A 24,966-nucleotide genomic window follows, 5' to 3' on the forward strand; every position below is an offset into this window, starting at 1 on the left:
GTCCATAAATTAAAAGCAGAGGTCTCACTTCACTGTCTTTCTAACTAGTTTATTTACTTGCTAAATGCCATTCGGACTTTCCTGCTTCCTCAAATTTACACTTAGAGGTGATTGTGATGCACATCTGTTTTAAAGTTTTTGTCTACTACCACACATACAGTGTTGTTGCATTGTGTGGTAGTTTCGCTTTTAAAAAAAATTCTGTTATTTGGTATGAGTCATGACAAAACTTAATTTGTTTTTTCTTTTGAGAGAGATTGAATATTCTTGCATTAAATAGAGGGTTAAAACAGTCAGGAAATTCTATAGGCATGTGAGTATTATTTTTATATTAATTAAAGAGACTGGCTTACCTTCTTTCTGTCTTGAATGGGCATTTCAGGTACCTAAATTCATATTTAATATAATAGAATTGTAGTGTTGGCTATAAGTATCTGTGATTGTGAACATGTTAAGGAAGGGAAAGCTAGAATCTAATTTTTAATTTTAATCTACTTTTTATAACTGTGAAGAAATATTTTGCTTGCATTCAACGGTGATAATCTCTTCATCTATTGTTCATACCTCTAGTATGCTCTAACTCTGAGAAAATGCAAGTTCTTGAAGTTAAAAGGTGATATTCATAATGTGAAATTTATGCCAGAAGGAAAAAATAAAGACATTGAGTTGTATTCTTTTCTACACTTAAAATCTGTCCAGACTGTTTTGTAGATCTTTGCAGTAGCATAGTGTGATGGTGGTTGGCTGTTGAAAAAGTAGGTTCGGGTAGGGACTCTGATCAAGTTCACTTAGTAAACTCTACAAAAGTTGGAGAGTTTGGGGGACAGGAATAGTCACTGCATTTTATGAGCTCTTGAGAATGCAGGTGATGTATTATATTCAGGTTCTTTTGAGAGCTATTTTATTGTACAACCTAATGTATTCTCTTCAGTCGGGTTATTCAGTACTCAAAAATTAGTCCTAATTTTATTTATTCCCCAGTCTGCTAGTTACCTATCCCCAAACTATCCCATGGTAGGGTTAAGGTTCAAGAGGAGTAGAGTATTTTATATTGGTGTTTGAAGTGTTTGTATGAGTCATATTTCATGTGAAACTGTAAGCTGAAAATTCCTTGTTTTAACAAGGATTAAGAAAATAATAAAAACCAAAACAAAATTAAAAAAAAATAAAATTAATTAACAAAATAATAAAACCAGAGTGGAGCTCATGTTTTGGTTAGCAAATTTACAGAATCAGAATCATAGAATCATTTAGGTAGGAAAAGACCTCTGAGATCATCAAATCCAACCTATGACCTAACACCACTGTATCAAATTGACCATGGCACTGAGTGCCACATCCAGTCTTTTCTTAAACACCTTCAGGAACAGTCACTCCGCAACCTCCCTGGGCAACCCATGCAACCTTGCATCACACTTTCTGTGTGAAGAAATTCTTCCAAATGTCCAACTTAACCCTCCCCTAGCACACCTTAAGACTCCTCATGATCTGTTGCTGGCTCCCTGGGAGAAGAGACTGACCCCAGCTTGGCTACAGCCTCCTTTCATGGAGTCCTAGAGTGTGACAAGGTCACCCCCGAGCCTTGTTTTATGCAGGCTAAAGAAACCCAGCTCTCTCAGCCGCTTCCCATAAGACTTGTGCTCCAGGCCCTTCATCAGAGTCATTGTCTTTCTCTGGATATGTATTTTCCATTGCCATTTAATTCTCTGCCTTATGTTATCTGTACAATGTGTTTACTCCCTACAATAAACCCGAATGGAAATCTTGGATGCAAAGAGTGATGTCCAGGATCAAATGCTCTTGCTTGGATACACCTCTGTCACTGTTTGGATAACAATGCAGCAAGTAAGAGTAAAGAATATTATTTTATGGATGAAGGCTTTTTGCTAACACCTGCATGTTTTAACTTTTCCTTTAGCAGAAACCCACTTTTACACTCATGTCTTTCATTTAACTAGTGAAAGTCAGATATATCTCCTCTCCAAGGTGTCAAGTGTGGGGGTACTCTAAATTGCTGCTCCCTCTAAGATTTAAGTGCAATTGCATCCTCCCAGTTCTTTAGCCCTTCACACATGGCTGGGAGTAGATATTTCCTGCTCTGTTTAGGCCTGACATTAGGATGTATTTCTTCTAAATGCAGTGATAAGTTTGAAAGGAGTTCGCCACATTCGCTTCCCAAGCATTTTGCATACAAATGAACTTTTGCTCATACCCATTATTCTAGGAAATAAATAATAAATAACTTAAAGAGGTCCTTTATGAGTTTACTAATAGTTTTTCTAGGGACAGGTTTTTAGATTGTGAGATTTGGGGTTTGGAGTTTCCTCAGTGAGAGTAGGCATCATATTTTGCATTGTTTTGCTGGTACTTTCTTGATTTTTCGATAAAAATCAGACATATTGTTCATGCTATCTTTTCAGGGGTCTTCAGTGTGATAAAATATTAAGTGTGTCAGATCTTGAACAGTAATAATATCTTAGATAAAGGAAATATATCATCTGATCAGTCAACTATCTGACTTGAGGAAAAGGGCTTGGTTGATCCTAGTTGTGAAGAGGGTTCTTTACAAGGATGGGGAGTGACAGACACCAGCTCCTTGGCTTTAAAACATGATAATTCTACCGATGAGATCTACATTTGCCTAGATGCCTATTACTCTGTCTCAAAGGTTTTCAGGCCCATGCAGAATCCTAATTTGAGATCTGGGACTCTGAATGTAAAGCTAAATTTTTAATTAAAATCCTACAGGTTTTTCCTTTAAAAATGTTACTGAATTGGATTAATTGATATGTATGGAGTAGGGAGAAATTTTAAGACAGGAAATTCTTAAGATGGAAACAATTTTAATCAACTTTTTAGAAGAAATGTTCACAATGCCTAAAATTAAAAATAGCCTGAGGGGAGGAATAGTAGGATTTATATCTAAAAATGCCCCAAGGGAACTTCTGTTGTGAAATTGCCCCCAAAATAAATATTTTTCTGATAACTTTGGATAGAGAGAACTCATTATTTTATATAAGCAAGAATAAGTCATAGTAATTTTATAATTGTTTCTGCTCCTAATTCTAGAGTAGTCTATAAGGAAGGATTTTGATAATATTTTCTGGATTTTAGGACTTATTCTGTTTCCCTGTATGTGTTGGAAACTAGCAGAAGTCTTGCTGGTAATACAAAGGAGAGTCTGGATGAATTGGGAAGTCCAAGTTAATTGCGAACATAATTGCACTTCTGGTGGATAATTGCAATTGTAAGTCAAGCAAGACAGCTTCTAACACTTGGGTCAGGTTTTTAATTCTGTGATCTAAATTATTAATGAGGATTTTTTCATAAGCTTTCTGCATAAAAATTGACTTCATAACAGAGAGGTCAGCTGGTCTTGTCTTCTAGCCTTTATGGGTCTCGGTGATAATCAGAGGCTGTTATCCCATAAATGTATGCTGTTTTTATGCATCCTGACATACATCCCAGACGTAGGTGGTGAATTGCTTGCAAGCTTTATGAAGCAAAAATTAATTCTGTAGGTTCTAGTTGAAAGAGTGATTTAATACCTTGGGAATCTTGAAAGCCATATTGAGTCTATTATGGAAAGTTCAGTGCAGGCTACTGTTCAGTGTGGCTGCAGTCAGATGAAGTGGTATGATGTGTTCAGAAAACAAGTTGATCAGTACAAGCATGTATAACACTATGGTATAAATCAGTAGTGTTTCCACATCTGATGGTTGCATTGAACACATTATATCTTGAGACTGATACAGTGTTAATATAGGAGAACTTGAGACAAGCAGTGATGTTGATTAAGACTATAAATATTTTTATAAGAGGAGAGTGAAAGGTTGAGATTATTTATGTAGAAGATGGATTGAAAACTTCTATAAACCTGTCTCCTAAAGCAAGATTTAAGAACCCATCCAGTACCATCAAATAGGATAAATTCAAAACAAATAAACAAGAATTTTGTTTTGTACCTGAAACACAAAAATATGACAGAATTCAAGGTCACAAAGATGGAAGTTTAAGATAATGCAGAAAGATATTTGACACCCTTTTCAATTAGAATTTTAAACAATAAACATGAGGTTCTAGAAAAGATAAATCACTTTGAAAAAAAAGGAAGTGCCTGAGTCAAACAGTCAAACATATACTTCCACTATAATGGTTTATTGCATCTCCTTGGGACATGTCTTGGCTCATTGGCATTATGAATATTGAGTAAGAGTCAGGATATTGGACAAAATGGACAATTATTCATATTCATGGTGACAGTCTCCCTTCCTTTGGCAATCTGAATTAAGTTGTTATAATTTTCCTCTGCTCTTCTTGTCAAGGAAAAACAATGAATGGCAGCGCTGATTTCCTGTTCTCTCCCCAGAAAGTAGATGTCATAGTTGCCTTTCAGAGATTCAAAGGGTCAAATGTTTTAGAGACTCTCTCACTCACATCTCATGCTAATGATCTTTTAGCAGGTCTGGGGCTACAGAAAATATCTAATTCTGTGCTTCTTTTCTGGCAATTTGCTACTTTGATAAATGGAAGATGGTATACTTTACAATCTCAGGGATGCTGAACTGTGGTAGCACTTACTGGATATGTTTTATTCTAAAATCACTCATACCTTGGAAATTTTTCTGCCTCTGAGTGTCTCAATTTTTGTATTGTGACAACTATTGAGAGTCTTACCACGGTAACATAAAGAACTTAATACATTCCTAAGAAGTTCTCTTAAAAAAAATTCTTAACAATAACATCTGTTCCTCCTATTTCAATTTGCAGAGCAAAAAATTTCAAGCCTAAAATGCAACCCTTCTTGATCAGGGCACTTGAATGCTGAATCAGAATCTGAATTCTGAAGCTATTTTTTCTCTCCACAGAAATTCAAAACCTTAAATCCCATTTGTGCTAGCTGTCAAATTATCAAGCTATGGCTGTGACTAGAACGTCTTAAAGAGAGAATTTCTCTTCTTTGGAATTTTCTGGGGGAAAAAACCCCAACATTCTGTTGCAGAGTTAAAGGAATAAATACTGGAATTTCCCCTCTTGCCCTCCCCCCAAAATAACCCCCAAATTAATTAGACTTAATTAAAGTCTGTTAAAAATCAGAGAATATTAATGTTGGAAATGCAGGTCAAGCAGATCAAGAGCAGGTAACTTAGTGCCATGTCCAGGCTGGTCTTAAAATATGTTTTGTTCACGGTGAAATTTATTTCTGTGATTTGTGATATCAGAATTTCCCAGGTACTAGCTGGTGCCTGTTGCAGTTTATCCTTTCCCTGAGCAGAGAAGCTCTCTGAAGCCGCTAGGGTTCTTAAGTGCTGCTGGACAGCTGCTCCTGCTGCCAGGAGGTTCTCCTTGTCCCCATTACCTGACATATAGATGATGATTCCAAACAGGGTGGATTGCCTCCAGGTGCAGGTATACACACGTCTGTGTTACAAGGTACTGTTAGCCAGTGTTTTGCCCATCTTTGCCCCCAAGGGACACTCTGACTAACTAGCTGCTCCTCAGCTGGATCCCATATCCCTGTTCCAGCCTGCAGGGCAGTGCCGGTCAGTCCAGCCAGTGGTCCTTGTTGTCCTCCACGCCCCATTGGACTGTGGGAGACCACATCACAGGCTTTGTTAAATCAAACTAAACAGCAGACACTGCTCACCCTTCACTCACCAAACCAGTCCTGTATCCATGCTGAGCTCTCAGGCCACACAGTTCAAATGTATCATGTTTATTCCTGGTTGTTTCTTGTTTTTCATATCCTGGATGTTATTTTCTGGAGAATTTGACCTTCCAGGGATTGAGGGTGATTAACCTGTATTTACCTGGAGTAATGAGTGCAGAATTTGAGCTGTTGTGTTCAATGACCTTGGTCAAAACTTTGGCTTATTATTTGATTAATTTTTTATCCCTGTTTGCCTCGCTTCTTGGCTAAAAATACTCTATTAGAACAATGTAAAAGGTCTGGGATTAAAATTCTACTAACTCAGAGAAAACTTTTCTAAGAGAAAGACAATTAATTTGAGGTTACTTGAGAACTTCTATACATGTATCTCTTTAAACATGGAAGGTGGAAATGCTGTTTAGAACCTTCTCAGTACGCAGAAGGGAAGGTAATAAGAGGCAGATCACAAGTGTTCATAAAATATAGCATGACTTTGAGCACTGTAATAAGCAGTCTATTCAGTCTTGCTACAGTACAAATACCTGTGGTAGTAAATCTGCCAGACACTGCTATGCTGTGAGGAAAAAAATAGGTTGAAGGACATTCAATTGGGCAAGGCCACAGGCAAGAGTTTGATAAGAACTTGCACATACCTAGAGGGCATTAGGGGCTAAAATGGAGGCAGAGTGATTGGTGTGATTCAGAAGTGTCTGACAGAGAACGATAAAATAAAATTAAGAGAGAGTCTATCAGGAAACTGATTGATTTGTGAGCTGTTAATAAGCTGTGAAACTGAAGGACAACCCATGAGCTCTGAAAACTGAATTGACTAACAACTATGAAAATTTTATCATTCCCATATGAGCAGGGAAATGAAGGGAATGCTTTTATGAGAATCTATGTACATAGCAGCTGTGATGCTCTGAAGGGGATCCATTGAAATTTCTGTGAAAAAGTTACCGCTGACTCCAAGATCAAGACATTAGTGGTGATACAGGCTCTGTTTGTCAGAGTAATTTGTCCAGGAAAAAAGGTGGTGATGCACAAGGAGTGCTTGAATCAGTGCAGGACCATAGGGAATGCCTAGGGAAAATATTCAGTAAGCCATGAGCTGTGCATGGGAAGCTATAGAGATGTGTTAACTGATCATCTGAGTTAGTTAGTTAATTGGTTTACTTGGAAGTGATGTTGTATGGGGCTATACTAATCCATTCAGGAGAACGTGCTAGGATTATGTAGCTTGATTTTATTAGAGTTAAAAGACAGTTGTGTTTTATATTTGACAATGAATGAAAGTTCAATTTGGTTTTCCTTGTTCGTCAAGACATGTTTTCTTTGTCTCACTTAGATGTTTCCCTTGCGGGAGCCTCAAGTGTGCGTGGAGCCCGCCTTGTTCTCACACAGATTGTTGCCCTTCTGGTGAAGAGGTTTCACCACACAAGACGAGACTGGAGAGGAAGCCTGTCAAATGTGCTGCTGCCCGTCCTCTTTGTTGCACTGGCAATGGCCTTGTTCAGCGTGAAGCCACTGGCTATCGATTATCCTCCCCTCAAGCTGACACCAAGACTTTACGACAATGCAGAATCCTTCTTTAGGTAAAGGCCTCATCCATCATCGCCAATATACAGGGCTCTGAGACCTTTACACTTGAGTTCTCATATTTTAAAGACTATTTGTATTCTATAAAGAGTGATAGGTTACTTTTTACAATAGTTATGTGGGGGGTTTTTTAGGTGTTCGTTACAATTTTATAGATTGTTATAAGGGTATGATAAAATTAGAAAAACTTTGTGTGAAGGATTTTATGGAGGAAAAGGTAAAGACTTTGGAGAAGATTGAACTCAAATTAATACTAACCATGACCATTTTTATATAAATGAACAAGTGTATTTAAACAAGCCTTTGCATGCGTAATTTTAAGAAACTGGTTAGATCTGAAGTAATTTTCTCAAAACAATTCTTGTGTTTAAAAATGCCACACAGTATTTACAGAACCTGCTGCTCTTCTTACTCAAACTTATTTCTATATGTTGAACCTTGAAACCAACTAGATTATTTATTTATTCATTCATTTATTTATTTATTTTAAATCTGCAGGATCTATAGAATTAATCTGTATAGGATGCTAATCACACATATAGGTTACTTTCTCTACTGTGCAAATATACAGATGAACAAAACAAGATCCTGTAAATTTATAAGTATAATATAAATTTATTTTATAAGCAAAAAACACTTTAGCAAAACCAACCATTAGGAAGATATGATTGAGGAGGATGCCTATGGGTAGATGTTAAGATTTGTTTAGCCATAATTGTAATTAATTTTCTTTACATGTTTACATGCGGTTTTTTGAAATAAGATTATTTTATAATTTTTAAAATAGATTTTATAGTGCTTTAATTTCCATATTAACATGTCATTATTTTTTTCTTTTTTTTTTCCTTTCCCCTTCACTCCTTGTACTCCTATGGCTGTCTTTGAACAGCACTGAACATGATAACCTAGGAAAACTTTCTCAGGTTCTACTGGGTTATTTCTCTGATTGGGACCACACATGCACACATTCACAACACAGGTAATTGTAACTAATGTAACTATTTCCTTAATTTAAATATTGATTTTTTTCTTTTTTTTTTTTTCTTTCTGTGTAATGAATTATCTTAGGTTATTTTTTGACAGCAGGGAATTAGTGACAAATTGATTCTGATAAAGTAGCTGGCATCCAGGAAAAGAACAAAGTAGGCTTTACTGTTAAAGGTCTCATCCATGCAGCTTTGAAGTCAGTGGCAGTTTTCTGATTAATTTCAGGGTGATTTTGATCAAGCCTGGTGTCCAGATGAAGGATGAACAGACAATAAGGAAAATATTTGTTAGGAAGGATGCTAGATTTCCAAATTCAGGAATGCAGTAGTGACCATGCTTTAATAATTGCTGCAAATATGAGACATGAAACTCATTTGATCCTATATATTTTTTTTAATAAGTCAACTTTGATAAAAATGAGTAAAATTTGTCACTCTAGACACAACTGATGCTGAGATAAAATGCTGAGATGTTCAGCATGCCAGATCTGCTCATTACTCTCTGGATTTCTTCTGTTAAGTGACATATTGCTTTCATTTGCTACTTATAATTTTATTACGTTTATTCCCATTAGAAAAAATAATTCATGCTGGCAGATGGAATCTGCATCGGCTCAGGATTCATGCAGATGTGTGTCTGAACAGGAGGTATGCAATTTTTGATTTACTTGTATATGTAAAAAATTTGTGTGTGTACATTACTTCTAATTCCTTGGGTGCTCTTTTTGATGCACTGGTGAAAGTGATGAGGAAATAGAACCTCACAGGTCTGACTTTGTTGTGATTGGAGATTTATTCTGTTTCACCTAAGGAAATTGTACACAATTTTCTGGTTTATATATGAATACGTATATGCATTAAAATGGCTATAGATTGATCTCAAATAACAGGATCAAAGACAGCTGAGCTATTTTCAGCAGATGCAGCTTCAAATATGTTATAGGACTCTGATTAAGAAAAACTGCCATGAAAAACTAGGCTAAAAACACAACACTTCCATAACACCTGGAAGACTACCTACTTTTAAAGGAAAGGGTAGGTGAACCTAGCTGGTAGAACCCACCAGGGAATTTAAACATGAATGAGATTTAATTGTTAGAGTTTGCTTCTGGTTTGGATTTTGGATTTCAAATTGCAACAGACTTCAAGAAATTAAGGATTTTGAAAGACATAAAGAATTTCTGACCCTCTTAACTAATGATTTTTCCTGCTGACTTGTTCTGAGTAATAAGCAAAAATATGAAACTGTGTCTGAGGTGACGAATATATTTCCCCAAAAGGGAATAGCCTTCAAAAAAGTTTATTTTTTTCATAAAGATATAATTATTTAGAATAAGAGTTGCATATGAAATATAGCAGTACAGTTTTGGGAGAAATGGAAGGAGGAAACCAGTGTTTTACTTCTCTGGACAAGGAATAATTTGCCTCTAATAATAGTAAGACGTATACTTAAAATACAAGAATAAAATACAAATGGGACCTTTCAGGGAGAACTTTTCAGGGAGAGAATCTATTAGCCATGAAAGAGAGAAGTCACTTGACAGTAGAGGCAGAACTTCTTTGTGTGAACTATGTAAGAGCAATCTTTGAGAGTAATTTTTTATTTTCTGTAGGTTAGAGACGTCAAATAAGTGTTAACATTTTTCATTGATTGGCATAAAGTACTTTATAAAGCTTCTGAGATAATTGAATCTAATATCTGTCACATTTTATTTGGTCATGAGAATGTCCCACTGAATCATTAGAAGACATCTTCCTTTATTCTTCTTTGCAGCTCATCAATGAAATTTTTAGAAGCTTATAACATTAATTAGAATTTTGCTTTCATCTCATATTTATCTGAGGCCTATTTTGTGTTTCTTCTCAGGAAAAGCAAATAAAAAGCAGTCTTGCCTTTTTCATTGCTGTAAACATTCCTAAACTTATACACAAGTTTTGATGTTTTCAAAACAAACTGACTGACAGGGCTGCAGAAGAAATCAAAGGGATTTCTAATATGTAGGTGGCACAATCATTTGAGTTGCCTTATAAACATAAAACTATTCGTAATTTATTGAAAATCAAAGCTGGGAAAGGCAAATCCAGTTAAAAAGAAATGCTGTAAAATCTGCATAAAAACCCAAAATAAGGCTAAATGTAGTGCCACTCTTTTTTAAAAGTACTTTACTTATTTTGTGTGTATTTTTTTTCAGATGTGCCCAAGTTTCAATACCTCTGCTCCCTATGTGAAGAATAAGAAAGGACACATTTTGTATAATCTTTCAGGGTTCCCTATAGAAGAGTATTTATTGAGGTCTTCCAACAAATCAAGGTAACTCTGGCCTTTGTTTATCCTTTGTGTATAAACCCCACAGTCCTTCCTGATCCGAAGCACAGACCTTTGTAATGAGAATATAAAGGGTTGTTGTCTTTATCTGGTAATTGTTACCAAGGTGTAGAGTTAGTCTGTGATTCAAGGTAGCATGAAAAACCCTCAGTGGTCACATCTCAAAACTTCCTCCAGCAGCTGCATGATGATTACCTCTAGGCATGATGGTTACTCCAAAACTCCGGAGTTTCTTCCACGTAGTGAGTTATTTCAGCATCTCAGAGATGCGTATCTAAACCAGGTGAACAATATAATTTCCATTCCTCAGAGACTCAATCAAACTGAGGTGGATATGCTCCAATTAATATTTTCTTTGAAGTTGAGAGGGCTGGTATGCCCCTGGCAATGCTTCATATTCTGTGATATCAGCAACAAAGGTTATCTGCTGTATTTAGAAGTTTACTTGCATGCCTTTACAACTCAACTATTGCTGATAATGTAAGTGGAAATATTAGACCATGTATGACTTTATTGAGGAGAAGAAATTGTTAACCACTTATGTATTAAAAGAAGGTGCATCTGATCTGATGTAGATAGAGGTGAGCATCTTTGGATGAGAGTTGAGCTTGTATATGAATGTTTTAGGAAGAAATAAAGCTGTTTAAGATATTTCTGGAAGTCAGTAATACCTCCCTTGCTCAGAACCCTTCCTGTTACTTAAAGATTTCAGTTTTCAGAAAGCAAAAATTCTTATCTAAGGGAATACCTGTGCTGGAAAAAGTCGGTATTATTCGCCTGATTAAAAACTACATTGTCCCCCTTCTCTTTAACAAGGAAGGAGTTTGTGAGGGGTGAAGTTTTAATTTCAGTTGAAAAATAAAGCATTAGTCTAGCTATCTCAACTTAACTGCAGAGCTTAAGGCAGATAACTTTTTGTTACTTTAATTTCTACTACCAGGTATGGTGGTTGGTCTTTTGGAGAGGTGAAAACATTTGAACTTCAAGATAAAAAATTGAACAGCACCAATTCTCAGCCTCTGGCTAAGGTAAGAGTTTCGTGTATGTGTGCACATCTGTATGTAAGTATTGATTGCTTTTTCAGGCTTCAGACATCACAGCACTTAGCGAATAATAAATCATTACATGAAATCCTTGCACTCGAATACTTGAGAAAAAAATCCTATGTCTCTTATAGTCTAAGTCTCTGCTCATAATTCTTGAAGTATTCTTTGGTGTTTGAGAAACAGTTCTAAATGAGTCAAATGATGTAATTTTTTTTTATTTTTCATTGAACTCATTTTAGAATTTAAGTTTAAAACTTCTTTTTAGATAGTCAGTGAAACAATATTTTTGTTTGTTTTCTACAAAAATCCAATGCCAGAACTGGCCAAAGTGCATTGTACATCACAGTAATGGGTTGCTATTGATGCTTTTTCATGCCTACAAGGGATACTTCACTTTGCTTCATTTCTCTCACCACCCTCCCCCTAAGAGTAAAGACATCTTCAGGGGCAGTTCTTTCTGCATAACAAATATACTATTCTTTTCTCAAAAGAATCTTTTCAAATGTTTGAAGAAAATAAAATCCCCTGCATTGGTAAGTGCAGCCTCCAGGTCTCATCCCAAGTTTTCACAATATGGAGATACTCTACCTCTCCACTACATACCAAAAGGCCTTAAGGAAAAGACCTTTATTTCAGTTGTGCTTAGAATAATTCTTCTTCTTTGATTTTTGGGATCTACTCAAATGCAGATGTGTTACAATGAGAGGATCAGCAGTCTTAGAGAAGTATTGATGCATATCAGTGAGAGGTCTCTGTTTTTGTATTTGAAATAAACAAGATTTGTTAAGAGGACACTGTGCATTTTCCAGATTCCAGATTAGGGTATGAAAGAAAGATACTTCTGCCTTTATTTTTTTAATGTAAATATAGATTTTATTTGCTCTTAAAAAAAACCAACCACCCAACCAACCAAACAAACAAAAAAAACCCCACAAAACCAAAAAACCACCAAGGAACAGCATAAATAAGCTCCATCCTAAAATGCATTTTGAGAGAAAATGTTAGAAAAAACCACAGATTTTCTCCAGTCGGATGTAATTTCATGCTGTTTTGCAAAATCACTTAATGTTTCTAAAGCCTTTTCCATACAATTTGTTAGAAATCTCCCTATTATGTATACAAATCTGAGCATACATAGATTTTCCTTTTTTTGTCTTTTGTAATCTCTCTTCTAGGCCCATGTATTTTATAGCTTTGAACTCCAGTTCCATCATTCTTTCATGAGAAACCTGAAAGTTTTCAGCAAGAATTTTTTTTCTGACTTCCATTTTTCTGTGTTATCTTTAATCATTTTAGACTTGTTTTGACGTGCTTGCAGTGTGGTTTTTGTCAGGTCCCTTTTTTTAGAGTATTTGGTATAGAGCTCCACCTGCCATCAGGACAGGGATAAATTACAGTTATACTCTTAGTAGGTAAGCTTCATATTTCAGACCAAAGGAAATAGTGGAGTAAATTTATAAAGGGCACTGTGTTATCTAAAGCATCTGCTGGAAATGTCTTTCAAGTGATGCAATGTCAAGTTATCGTATTAACCTTTCAGTAACTAATGATCAGATTTTTACTTTGACCTTTCAGGTTTGTTCATGAGACAGTGAATGTACCATTTACACAGCCTGATATGAAAGAAAATGAGAAATTTGCATTTGAAGAGAAGTACTTTATGATTCATTTCATTTTAGAAAATTTCTAAATCTTTATACATTCTTCTCTAGTACTTGAAAAACCAACAATTTTTCTTGTTAAAATTAAAAATATTTCTTTAGTAACTATTTTACTGTACCTAATAATACTGTGCTCTATGTACTACATACATGGTATATGCATGCACATAAAGAATGTGTGTAAGTGCACACAAGAGAGAGAATATATCTGTGACACAACAAATATGGCTGATTAAAAACACTGATCCCTGGAATTCATTGATAGTTGGTGCTATGTAGTAAAATCACAGTTTCTCATTTTTTTTGTACTTTCATGACCATATATTCTTTGGCTTCCTGAGGTAATATGGCCAAAATTGTTTTCCTTATTAGCTTCAGAGTTGGTGTTTTTAATAGCATCATGAAATACAGGAAGAGCATGTGGTATTTTTCAGTACTGCCAAAAGGCAAATTGTACTGTTCACACGTCATTTGGAGGAGTACAGTTTTCCAATCCCAAAGTTTGGACTTAAGCCTTTGCAGTACAGTAATTTTAAAAGTGTCCAAAAGAAAAAATTACATCTTTCTAGTTTAATATAAATCATTAATCTGGTCCAGCAATGCTTAGGGATTTCTCTGCTCCTTCTCATCCTTTTTTCTTGGTAGGCCATATGTTAGCTGAAATGTCAGTCTAGATTTATTCTGGACTATTAATAGCAAGTAAAAGATTATGTAATAATGTAAAACATGTCTCCACCAAACTTCAGTCTGATATGGTGAGGGGTTATGTTTTTCCTTGGGAAAGAATTTTCATAACTATGGATAGAATATCAAATAAAATAAAAATTAATTATATTAATGTATATAGTTTTCTGCTCCTCAGCTTTTCTCAGCTCTCTGTAAATAATTACCTGTGCGGCACAAAAGAAACATGAAAGATATTTCAGTGAGAACTAATACATTTCTTTTTTTATGGTTTACTTTTGCTAACAATTTTGAATAAGAGACAAGCCTTTTGAAAAAAGACCTTAAATGTACCTTCTGATTAAGTGAACAACCTTAACTGTCTCTTTTTCAAGTTTATAATAAATTTAATATTCATCTTCAGTTTGTTTTTTTTCCTCATGGTTTGATTCAGTTACATGATGCAGTTTGGAGGATAATTCTAATTAACATATTGGGTATTGAAATATATTGTTGCACACAATGCTCTATTGTGGTATTCATTTGAATACTGGTTATGTTGCTATATTTCAGAGGTGTTCTCTGAACATTTGTGACCTTTCCCCTGCTGGAATTAAATGAGGATATGTTGTCAGAATTTTGCTTTGTTGTTTTTTTAATTGCCTTTTTTTTTCTCAATACAACAGACACAATTGCAGTGGAGTTTCATTATGTATGAATATAAAACTTTCTACTGTGTGAAAACCTTTCAAAAAATGGTAGAATTAGAGATGGGTGTATGGGGCTGTGAAAAAGACAGGTTACCCTTGATCACTTGTTTCTGTCTTTTTGCCCTGGTTGCTATTTGCACAGGAGGTCCTGCAGTGCAAAGATTTTCTCTTTTTCTCGGCAATCTTAGGTTCTTTTTCACTATATTTTGTTAGATTGCTCTTGTTGATTAATGAATGGGAGACCTAATTTGTGTAATAAAAAATTTGTGGGAGCTGAACTAGAGAAGAACAAAGGAATTTCATGGCTCTGCAAAGAGGGGAAGATGTTACTGTTTGTTCTTTTTTCTTTCCTTTAAATGTGGAGAAGAGTTTGAGACATTTGAGTACCATTACATGGCACGTAAAAGACATCCAAGGGATTAGGCCTAGACAATATGGATTTATGAAAGGCAGGTCCTGCTTGACCAGCCTGACCTTCTATGACAAAGTGACCTGCTTATCAGATGAGGAAAGGCTGTGGATGTTGTCTGGCCAGAGTTCAGCAAAGCATTTGACACTGTCTCCTACAGTGTGCTCCTTGAAAACCTGGCTTCTTATGGCTTGGATGGCTGACTCTTTGATGGGTAAAAACCTGACTGCATGGCTGGGCAGGAGATTTATGGTGCTAAATCCACTTGGAGGCTGGTCACTAGCAGTGTTCCCCAGGGCTCAGTTTTGGGGCTGGTCCTACTTAACATCCTTTTTGGGGACCTGGATGTGGGGATTGAGTGCACTCTCAGTAAATATGCAGATGACACTAAGCTGTATGGAGGTAGGAAGTCGATTGAAGGTAGGAAGGCTTTTCAGACAGACTTGGACTGACTCATTGAGCTGAAGACAACTGAATGAGGTTCTATAAGGTGAAATTCTGTGTCCCGAATTTGTGTACCAGCTACCCCATGCAGGCTGGTGGAGAAGTGCTTTGAGAGTTTTTTGGCAGAAAAGGGACCTGGGGGTGCTGGTGGACCAACCGTTGAATATGAGCCAATGTGTGCTCAGGTAATGACATCTTGGCCTGTGTCAAGAACAGCGTAGCCAGCAGGACCAGGGCAGGGATTTCCCCCTTGTATTCAGCACTGCTGAGGCTGTACCTCAAGTACTGTGTTCAGTTCTGACTACCTCACTTGGAAATAACACTGAGGTGCTGAAGCGTTTCCAGAGAAGGGCAACAAGGCTTGTGAAGGGACTAGAGAACTTGTCTTATGAGAAATGGCTGAGGGAGCTGGGTTTGTTCAGTCTCGAGATAAAGAAGCTTAGGGGGATCTCAGTCCTCTCTACAACTCTCTGAAAGAAGGCTGTAGTGAAGCGATGTCTGGTCTCTTCTGCTGTGCCTGCACAGAGGACAAGAGCAAATTTTCTTGAGCTGAAACATGTGAGATTCAGATTACATATTAAAAAATTGACTGTTACGGAGGTCAGGAATTGGAATAATTTTCCCAGGCAGTTGGTGGAGTCATCCCTGGAGGTGTTTAAAAGGTGTTTGGATCTGATGTTGGATGATATGGTTTAGTGTTCTAGGAGTTACAATGATAGTTCTGGGTTAGTGGTTGGACTTGATGGTCTTGAAGGCCTCTTCCAACTTTGATGATTCAATGAGATTTCAAGCAGTTGTGAACACCACATAAAGAAGAATAGAAAATGTTAAAGGTAATGCAGGCAAGAATAGTGGCAGATCGAAGTGGGTAATTTTTTTTAAAAATTGCTAACATGGCTTGTAGCAAAGAAGATTCAAGAGTGAGAGGCAGAGAAGAAACGACTGTGGACCTTAGAGTGGTTCTTGGAATCACAATCTAGGATAGATGGGAGGAAATAAAATGAAGAGTCAGAGTGTTGTAAGCCTCACCTCACAAAAATGTGTAGATCCAAACAAGTAGGTAATCACGAGAGCTAATCAGAAGAAAATCAATATTAAGAAAGAGAAACATTACTGAAGATTAGGCAGCCTGCACTGGGAAATATAAAGGAGAATATGTCAGAAAAAAACCGTCAAAGTCTGGAACTAGAGTCCAAGTAAGGTTTCTAGTTGGATAGTACAAGAAAAAAGAGGGAAAAAAAAGGCAGAATTATCTGCAAGTAAATGAGAATAGCATCAAAGGAATGATAAGAGAATCTTTAGGGAAATTTCTAAGATGCAACTGCATAGATGGCAATTCCAGTAGTAATCTAAGAAAACTGAAATCTTAGGAGTGTTAAGGCAATAAAGATGTATATTAAATCCTGTTCACTTTGCATTATGATTTAAAATCCAGAGAGACAGCAAGAATTGCCCTATTTCAGATGTACAAAATGCAGAGTACAAACACCTGATATCAAAGAGGGAAAGGTTAGGATATTTTCAACTGTTTTTAAAAAAAAGGGAGGGGGGGCAAGAAACTGAAACTGAAAATAAATATACAAAATAATTTGACCTAGTTTTCAATATGGATAATACAGATTCAAAGACATAATGATTAACACTAATGGGTGATAAGAATAAATTTCTAACTTCAGGGGAAACTCAAACCTCAGTACATTTGGTTTTGGGACATATCAATCTCTCAGTAATGGTTCTTGTAAGTGGAAGAGTGGATTAAGAGTATTTTATCAAGTCAGGGTGAATCTGAAGATAAATTATATGTCACAACAGAATTGCTTCCCTGTGTTCCTCAGAGAGACTGGCTTGGTAATTAAAGCCTTAAGGTTTGTCTGCATCAATTTCCTCCCTGTTTAACAAGCCACTGATTCTTGTCGAAGGTGGAAGCAGCTTTGGCTATGGAGCAGCTTCATACCTTGTAAAGAGTGCCTCTTTGCTTCTTTTTTTTTTTTCCTTTCCAGAATATTCTGTACCTAGACATCTTATGCTGTGTGTCATATACAGATAATATTTAGTGAAGTCTCTTTGGAATTTCAGTGATTCTTCCAATTTTAGCATTAGTTTTACTCATATTTTTGTATTTTTGATCAAAATGGCAGGTGTTATTTTCACGTTGTTCTCCCTATATTTATTCAAACGTTTGTTTAACCACATGTGTGTAAAGGTAAGGGGACACTGTTCCATTAAATCAGAGAATCTCAATTTAGTAATAAATCAGAAAATCTCAGTTTAGTAATAGACATGTGCGTACAGCTCCACAAATAGAAAACTGCCGCACACTGTTGAAAGACCTATGCAAATCAACAGATTCTGTTCTGCCTAGTTGACTTTCTTCTATAAATAAATGTCATAACAGAGGAATTAGGTATCCTTCGTGCAATTCTTAAAGGTTTGTGAGCTTGCAGATCAGCATCCAGATTGAACTGAATTTTGATTGACAATTTCCGTTCTTTCTTCTAGGTGTGGTATAACCAGAAAGGTTTCCATTCGCTGCCATCTTACTTAAATGAACTCAATAACTTCATTCTGTGGCTCAATTTACCTTCTAATGTGGATTGGAGACAGTATGGTAATAGTCTTTCTTTTTATTTATTAATATGTTTTGGGAAGTAGTTTTTGAGTAAACTATAATAATTATAAGTAGGAAAATCTTTCCTTTTACAATAGGATTTCAGAGTCCCATTTCTTCAGAGGACTGAAAAGTGAACATTTTAATTACGCAGAAAGTTTATGGGGAGAATGTAGTATAAGTAAGGTAAAATTTGAATTTAACCTCAACATGCCATATGAGTTCCTTACAAAGACATTCCTGTGCAATAAGTAAATGCAAATTGGTTTGGGATATTAGGCCCTCTGAAACTACTGCTAGGGCTTAAATGACGTGACTAAGGCAGACTATGGATTTATAACCTCTTTGACATTTTGCTAAATCTCCTTATATAAATATCCAGGGCAAATCCATATTAGTCTGTAAATTCACACAGCAATGTGATGTTTCATAGCATCCTGTTACTCAAGGAACAGGAAAAGCTACTATACCTTATTATTTATAAAAATCTGTTAAAGTAAAAATTTTATGAACTGACATCTAAAATAACGACTGCAGCCAAAGACTCAGCTGTTAACACAGGTGAACTTCTAGGAAGCGGAAATCTAGTTTGAAATCTGGCCTTGATTAACTTCAGAAGCTCAGGTTAACTTATATTCATTCCAGTTCCTTTCATTCTCAAGATTCTGTTAAGTAAGAATTTGGTTTAGAGAAATTTCAAAAGAGCTTATGACCAATTCTTAAGAGTTCTTGTAAAGTTAGGATGGTTGTCTGTAATGGTAAAAGGATTTAAAATGTTTTTATAAGAAGAAAGAAGACTAAATCAGTGAAAATGGGGAAGGAATCCTGAGAATCTAAAAATAGAGATTAATTAAGAAAACTTTCTGGAATATCCAAGAAAAAACAGGAATGGCTTGCTTTCAAGATGGTTGGGATTTTATTTTTCTAAATTAATTATAAGAATGGATCAAAGGGAATGTGTTTACACAGAAACTTTGAATGAAATGAAATCAAATATTTTAATGTGAATTTTTAGTAGAAATCAATTTTTAATTAACTTTCTCTGCACTTCATGAGTCATACTGATGCTAGCTTTTTTTTCCATATCACTAGATCCTGGAACTTAAATGTTTGTGTACTCTTCCTTTTATATCTATCATGGAGAATCAGGGTTCACTGCTTGCTTACATTCAGAGAAAATGATAGTTATCCCAAAGATTTTGGGAATGATGTATTTTTTGATATTGCACAACGCAGAAACACAGCAAGCACAACAGTGCTTAAGAAATACAGTAATTTCACAGTTACAAGCCGCACCTGATTATAAGTCTCAGCTCCGGGTGTTGGCAACGTTTAGGTCTTTGTCCATATGTAAGTCGCACTTTCGTTCGCAGCGAGGATCCATGTGCAACTTTCACAAAGTTGCCAATTAGTAACAGAATTGTGTGATCACAGGGTTTACTGGCTTGGCCCTGCTCGGGGCGGCCACCAGGGAGTGGCCCCAGCCCTGCTTGGCACTGTCACTGGGAAGCAGGAGTGTGGCGTGCCCGGCCGGTGCCGCCAGGAAGAGGGAGGGGCTTACCTGGCCAGTGCTGCTGGGAAGAGGGAGATGGGCGTCCCCAACCGGCTCTGCTGGGAGGAGGGAAAGGGGTGTGTCCAGCCGGTGCTGCCGGGAAGCAGGAGAGGGGAGTGCCCGACCACTGCCGCCGCTGCACTTCCCAGGGCTGGGCAGCACTGCCGTGCTCCGAGGCTCCGCCTCGGCTCGGGGCTGCTGTGGGTTTGGACTTCCGCGTTGGGAAATTTCCAAAATTTGTTCATATATTGGCCGCTTCTGAATGTAAGCTGCACTTCTGGTTTGGGAGCAAAATTTTAGTCAAAATTGTGCGGCTTATAATCGTGACATTACTGTACTTCAAGTCTTATACTGACATCTGTACATGTATGGGCTCATGATATAATTTTGTGGCAGAATATGTTAGCTGCCTGCAGAAGTAGAATTTAAGGACTGGAAAATAATTCATTTATGTCTTCAACTATTGGATTAGTGCAATAAAGATGGGCTGATCATGCTCTTGAGGCATAATGCAGAGGGAGCTGTCACAGAAACTTTGGGAAGAGATGTCAAGTTACCCACCTATATATGTGTATGTATGTATTTACTTGTGTACTCATATTTTTATTTGTGTGTCTGTGTATGTACACACATGTATACTTGTGTGGTTTTTGTGGAGACCCATACATATGTTTATTTTATTTCTAAAAAAATCAACAGTTTCCCAGTGCTATAGGAAAGGGCGATTTGATCTCTGTTCATTTTGACTTTTAACTTTTTCTTATTTAAGGATACTGTTCTAACAGTTAAGAGAAGAACTTTTCATATGCTTTTGTTATTCAAATTTTTATATGCAGTCCTGTAAGTCAGCAGTCAGAAGACCACATACTGTGTTCCAACAGTGAAATCTGTTATTTTTGATTTTTTTTTTCTTCTTCCGAACTCTGTTTATAGGCAAGGTCAGTTCTAGAATAACGTTGGAAATTGCTGTGAGGAAGTTTATTAGATGTTACACAGATGTGGGTTTGTAGTTCTGCCTTGCACAAATGACATGTTATTTCAAAGAACAACTTTTTTCCTGTCAACAGAATCAGTGCTTCTGGTTCCTTATTACTTTTAAGTGTCATAATTTGACCCTTTTAAAGAGACTGTAAATACAAAGTCTTTTCTTTCTTCCCAAAAAAAAAAATAAAAAATATTGTTTTACAGTAAGAAACTTACTACAATAGAGTAGAGCATTGCCATGTATGTAAACACAAGAGCAGCAGCTATGGTAGTGAATCAATCTTGAGCAAGGTCAACAAGATCAGCAGCTTAAGTGCTCATATAAAAGCTAAGAAACCCTTTCACTTTGCAGTTATATCCTATGTGTATTTATTGAATATGAACCCAGTCAAAGTTCTCCCAAGATCTTTGGAGGAGGGAAGGGTCATTACAGACCACATGCTGAGTTCCACCTACTTTGCCCACAAGGACACATCCAGTAACTTCCAGTGGAGATCAGTAGCACTGGTCCGAGTTTGTGGGAGGTTTTGATAATAAGGACCTGAGCAGGGGGCTAATTGCCTTTGTCTAAATTCTTTTCTGCAGTCATGAGGATACATGACTGGGAATATAGACTTATGACTTGGTATGAAAGTTTGAAGGAAAAAAATTTACTTGAGAGTAGAGGGGACATATGCTGCTTTGCTCTGGTTTTAATTACACAGAAATCCATAGGGACCTTTTCAAGTAGCTTTGAAAAAAATGGATTATTAATTTTTGTTCTGTCAGTCCAAGTTACTGACTCTTCAGCATGCAGCAGCAGGAAATTATATTTATTTAGTGATTTAAAAAATCCATCCTTTTACTATTGTGCAATCTGATGTTCAAATACTTTCTCCTCACCCCTGTCTCTTAACAATTTGGCATTATTGATAAATTTTTCTGTGAGGATGCTTGGAAAGTTACATTGCTTGTTTCTTGTAATATTCATGTAAACAGTTGTGTGTCTGTCTGTATGCCCAGCTGGAGGTGCATATAACTCCACAGCAGAAATTGGCCCAGTCAGTTTATATCAGTTTATTGTAGAAAATGGATCAGATGTCTCTTTTGGAACAGCAGTTCAGTAATACTTCTTGTATAAAAAAATGTAATTTTCTCTGTAATGGGGATATCCATCCCTATCTTCATCATCATATAAGTCTGTGATCCCATGGTGGGAAAAAGTCATCTGTCTCAACTGTGGAGGACATCAAATGCATTCTGTTTTCTAGTGGGTTATAAATTCAGTGGCAGATGATGAAAATTAATGTATTAATAAATTAATTTTATAAAAAGTTAGTAAGACACTTCAACAAAGAAGGTAAGACATGATGGATTTTTGTCAAAACCCTTCACTTTTGACTGGTATTCAAGCTTATATGAATGATGTTTTCTGATCTCTTTCTGAAATGCTGCATTCCTACGGCGAAGTAATGTAATTGTGAGCAAATAAAAATGCAATAATGAAGTAAGAGGAATAAAAAAACTAAAAGGTAATATTTTTTGTTTAAGCTTAAGATAGTAATTTTGATCAAGTAAAAATGTTATTTTTCACACCTAATTGTATAACATTTAGTCAGAATGTGTTTATCACGCTGGAGTATAGGAAAAGGTTTATAATCTCCCTCTTAGCTTAAGGCTATATAAAGAAAAATTGAGTGGTTGTCATCTGTAATGATGTCTGTAAAGTAGAACAGTCAAAAAAATTCTTACATCATTGTTCAAAGAACAAAAATGAAGAGCCTTTTGTGATGCAGCTGCCCCATCATAGGATTCCCATTGAAGTAATTGATTTTTAAAAAAAACTTTAATACTATGATTCATTGTAATCTTTCATGCAGCATCCCCATTTATTTCAGGTTCAATTCTTCAAAAGAGCAGAAGACATCAAAGGAGTCATTTTCAGATGAATTTTGGTAGAAGATGACTGTATAGTTTCCTGAATGCTTTGCAAATTATAACTTTGAACCTTACTAAAATGGAAACTGTGAAATGGTCTTTGAGTGGGACCTCCTTAGCCATGTCTGGTTAGTGGGGAAACTAAAATAGAAACCATTAATGATAGTGCTGTCTGTGAAATTCTCCATAAAATATAAATTTTAATTTTCAGTTAATAGTAATATCTCATTTTATAGAAATAGAAATATTGTCACACACACACACACACACACATATATATACTACTTCAATTTTTCTTATACACAAGATTTTATTTAGTCTGAAATAAAATGTCTGGAATAAAGAAAGCTAGATTGCTGTATTCAAGTCTGCTAAAATCATGGTATTTAGAATCAGTAGCACAGATAAAAATTGATCTATGTACTCAAGACTGAGCATGACATAAGAGATGGTTTACAAAGAAGTGCCAAGAGACAGATTCAGACACCCCCAAAATACAGTGCAGAACCTCAAAACGTACCCAAGGACAACTCTGACTAATTTACAGTAGTGGCATACAAGCTTGAAGACCTTTAAGGTTTTTTTCATCTAGATTCCTCCAACTGATACTGAAAAAGTATTGCAGAGTTCACACCACTTTCCTCACTTTTACTGGAAAACCACAGATTTTGAAATGTGTTTATGTGGAAAGTTGCATCCAGGTGGGGTGGACTGGACTACCAATGTTTTCTGCTCTTTATCATGTACAGGATGGAAACATCCAGCCCTCTGAAGTTATGCCAAATTGTACGTCTTTATTTTTTGATAGAGGGTCAACTGGTTTAGATGTGACATGAAAGATCTAGAGCAATTTCTCTTGAAGGCACAGATTGCAGACTGCTAATAGGACGTTGGTATAGGGAAAGGTGTTGTTCTGCAGCTCCTGGATGGTAACATGGCAGGATGCAGAATGTACACAGCAAACTTCTCTAATGTGGGTGCATTTTCCTTTTTCCTGTGTGCTAACGTATCCAGAATGGAAGAGTATAGTATTTTATTGTAGGAAATGTTACAATCCTTCTAATATTTAATAATTTATTTATTTCACTAGGTTAGGAATGCCTTTTTAACAAATTAGTATCTACAATTTTTTAATCATGAACAATGTAAGGAAAGGAGTAGGATTGCTCCACCTGAAAGGGAGTATAGAAAAGGGAGTTAATAGAGAAGCTGAAGAGGATAGAATGAAGAATTTACTGCCACTTCTACTATTAAGCATGTAGCATGGGGCTCCTAGCGACATTTTCAAAGTAAATACATTCTCCTGCCTAGGCCCCAGCTGTGCTACTCCTGAAATTTATAGTTAAACTGTAAAGCACTGTAAACTGTAAATCTGACTACTTCCTACATCTTTTTCCCTAGTACTGTGGCTTGCAGAACTGGTAAAAATGCCCTTGTTCTCAGTCGTATAAAGCAAAGTCTTTCATTGAGCAGTACGAGAGGTGACAACTGAGTCTTTTAAATTAACGAAAGACAAAAATGAGCGAAAAAAAAGAGACACAAAAATGTAGTTAACTGTAGGCAAAACCACTGAGAAAAGAAAGAAAGAAAGAGAAGCCTCACAGGAGAAATAAAAAAGCTAAGAAAATATATTACCAAAGTAACTGGTGGCTTGTGCTCTCTGTCGGGATAGACATCTGGGTTCATTCCTTTTCAGGACTGTGAACGCATAAATATATCAACTAGCACACATACAGTGATGTTCGCTTCTTTGAGATACCTTCCTTTTCACTCTACTCAAACAGGAGAAATAATTTTGGAAAGTCTTCATTTATATATTAAAGAAGGTTAAAAGGTGTAAAAGAGTCTTTCATTGTGGTATTCTCATTCTTTCTGAACAGAGTATTAAAGTGTAAGATTCCACATGGTCACAGTTTTTCCCATTCCTGAATTGCTTTGCATGGTTTTGGAAAGGTTGGAATGGGTGCCTGTTACAATTTTTCACCTGTGCCCATAAAAAAGCCTAAGTCATCATGGTGAAAATAATGTGACCAACTGAGGACATAGCTGAAGGATATTTTAAGACATTAAAGAAAATTTTTGTTGTGATTAAATCAGGAGAATATAATGGCAATCTACAGATGTGGAAGAAAAAAATTTTATACTGAGAAATTTATGAAAAAGAGCAGACAGAGTTAGTCCTGAATCATATAATATTTGGTGTTATTTCCCGACTTGCTCTTCCCTCATGTATACTAATATGGTAAAATTTGTCTTGAGGGCTGTTCACACAAGGCTTGCAAGTACAGTCTTCAATAAATTCTTGCATGAACAACAGAATCATCTGTTTAATAGGAACTTTATAATTTAGAACTTCTTAGTTTATCTGTCATTTATAGTTTTAAAGTCCTCCAAGATGGCAGATAGTTTTC

General features: G+C 36.1%; 1 protein-coding gene across 1 annotated transcript in view; it reads left to right on the forward strand.

Moving 5' to 3' along the window:
• Positions 1-24,966, forward strand: part of ABCA13 (ATP binding cassette subfamily A member 13) — a 169,612-nt gene that overhangs the window by 89,478 nt on the left and 55,168 nt on the right. Inside the window, 7 exon segments of the mRNA XM_033058592.1 lie at positions 4,115-4,129; positions 7,017-7,245; positions 8,139-8,228; positions 8,811-8,883; positions 10,428-10,546; positions 11,502-11,589; positions 17,994-18,102. Of these exon segments, the coding sequence (XP_032914483.1) occupies positions 4,115-4,129; positions 7,017-7,245; positions 8,139-8,228; positions 8,811-8,883; positions 10,428-10,546; positions 11,502-11,589; positions 17,994-18,102 (723 nt within the window).

Source organism: Catharus ustulatus, chromosome 1 (assembly GCF_009819885.2).
Source record: "Catharus ustulatus isolate bCatUst1 chromosome 1, bCatUst1.pri.v2, whole genome shotgun sequence".
NCBI lineage: Eukaryota > Metazoa > Chordata > Aves > Passeriformes > Turdidae > Catharus > Catharus ustulatus.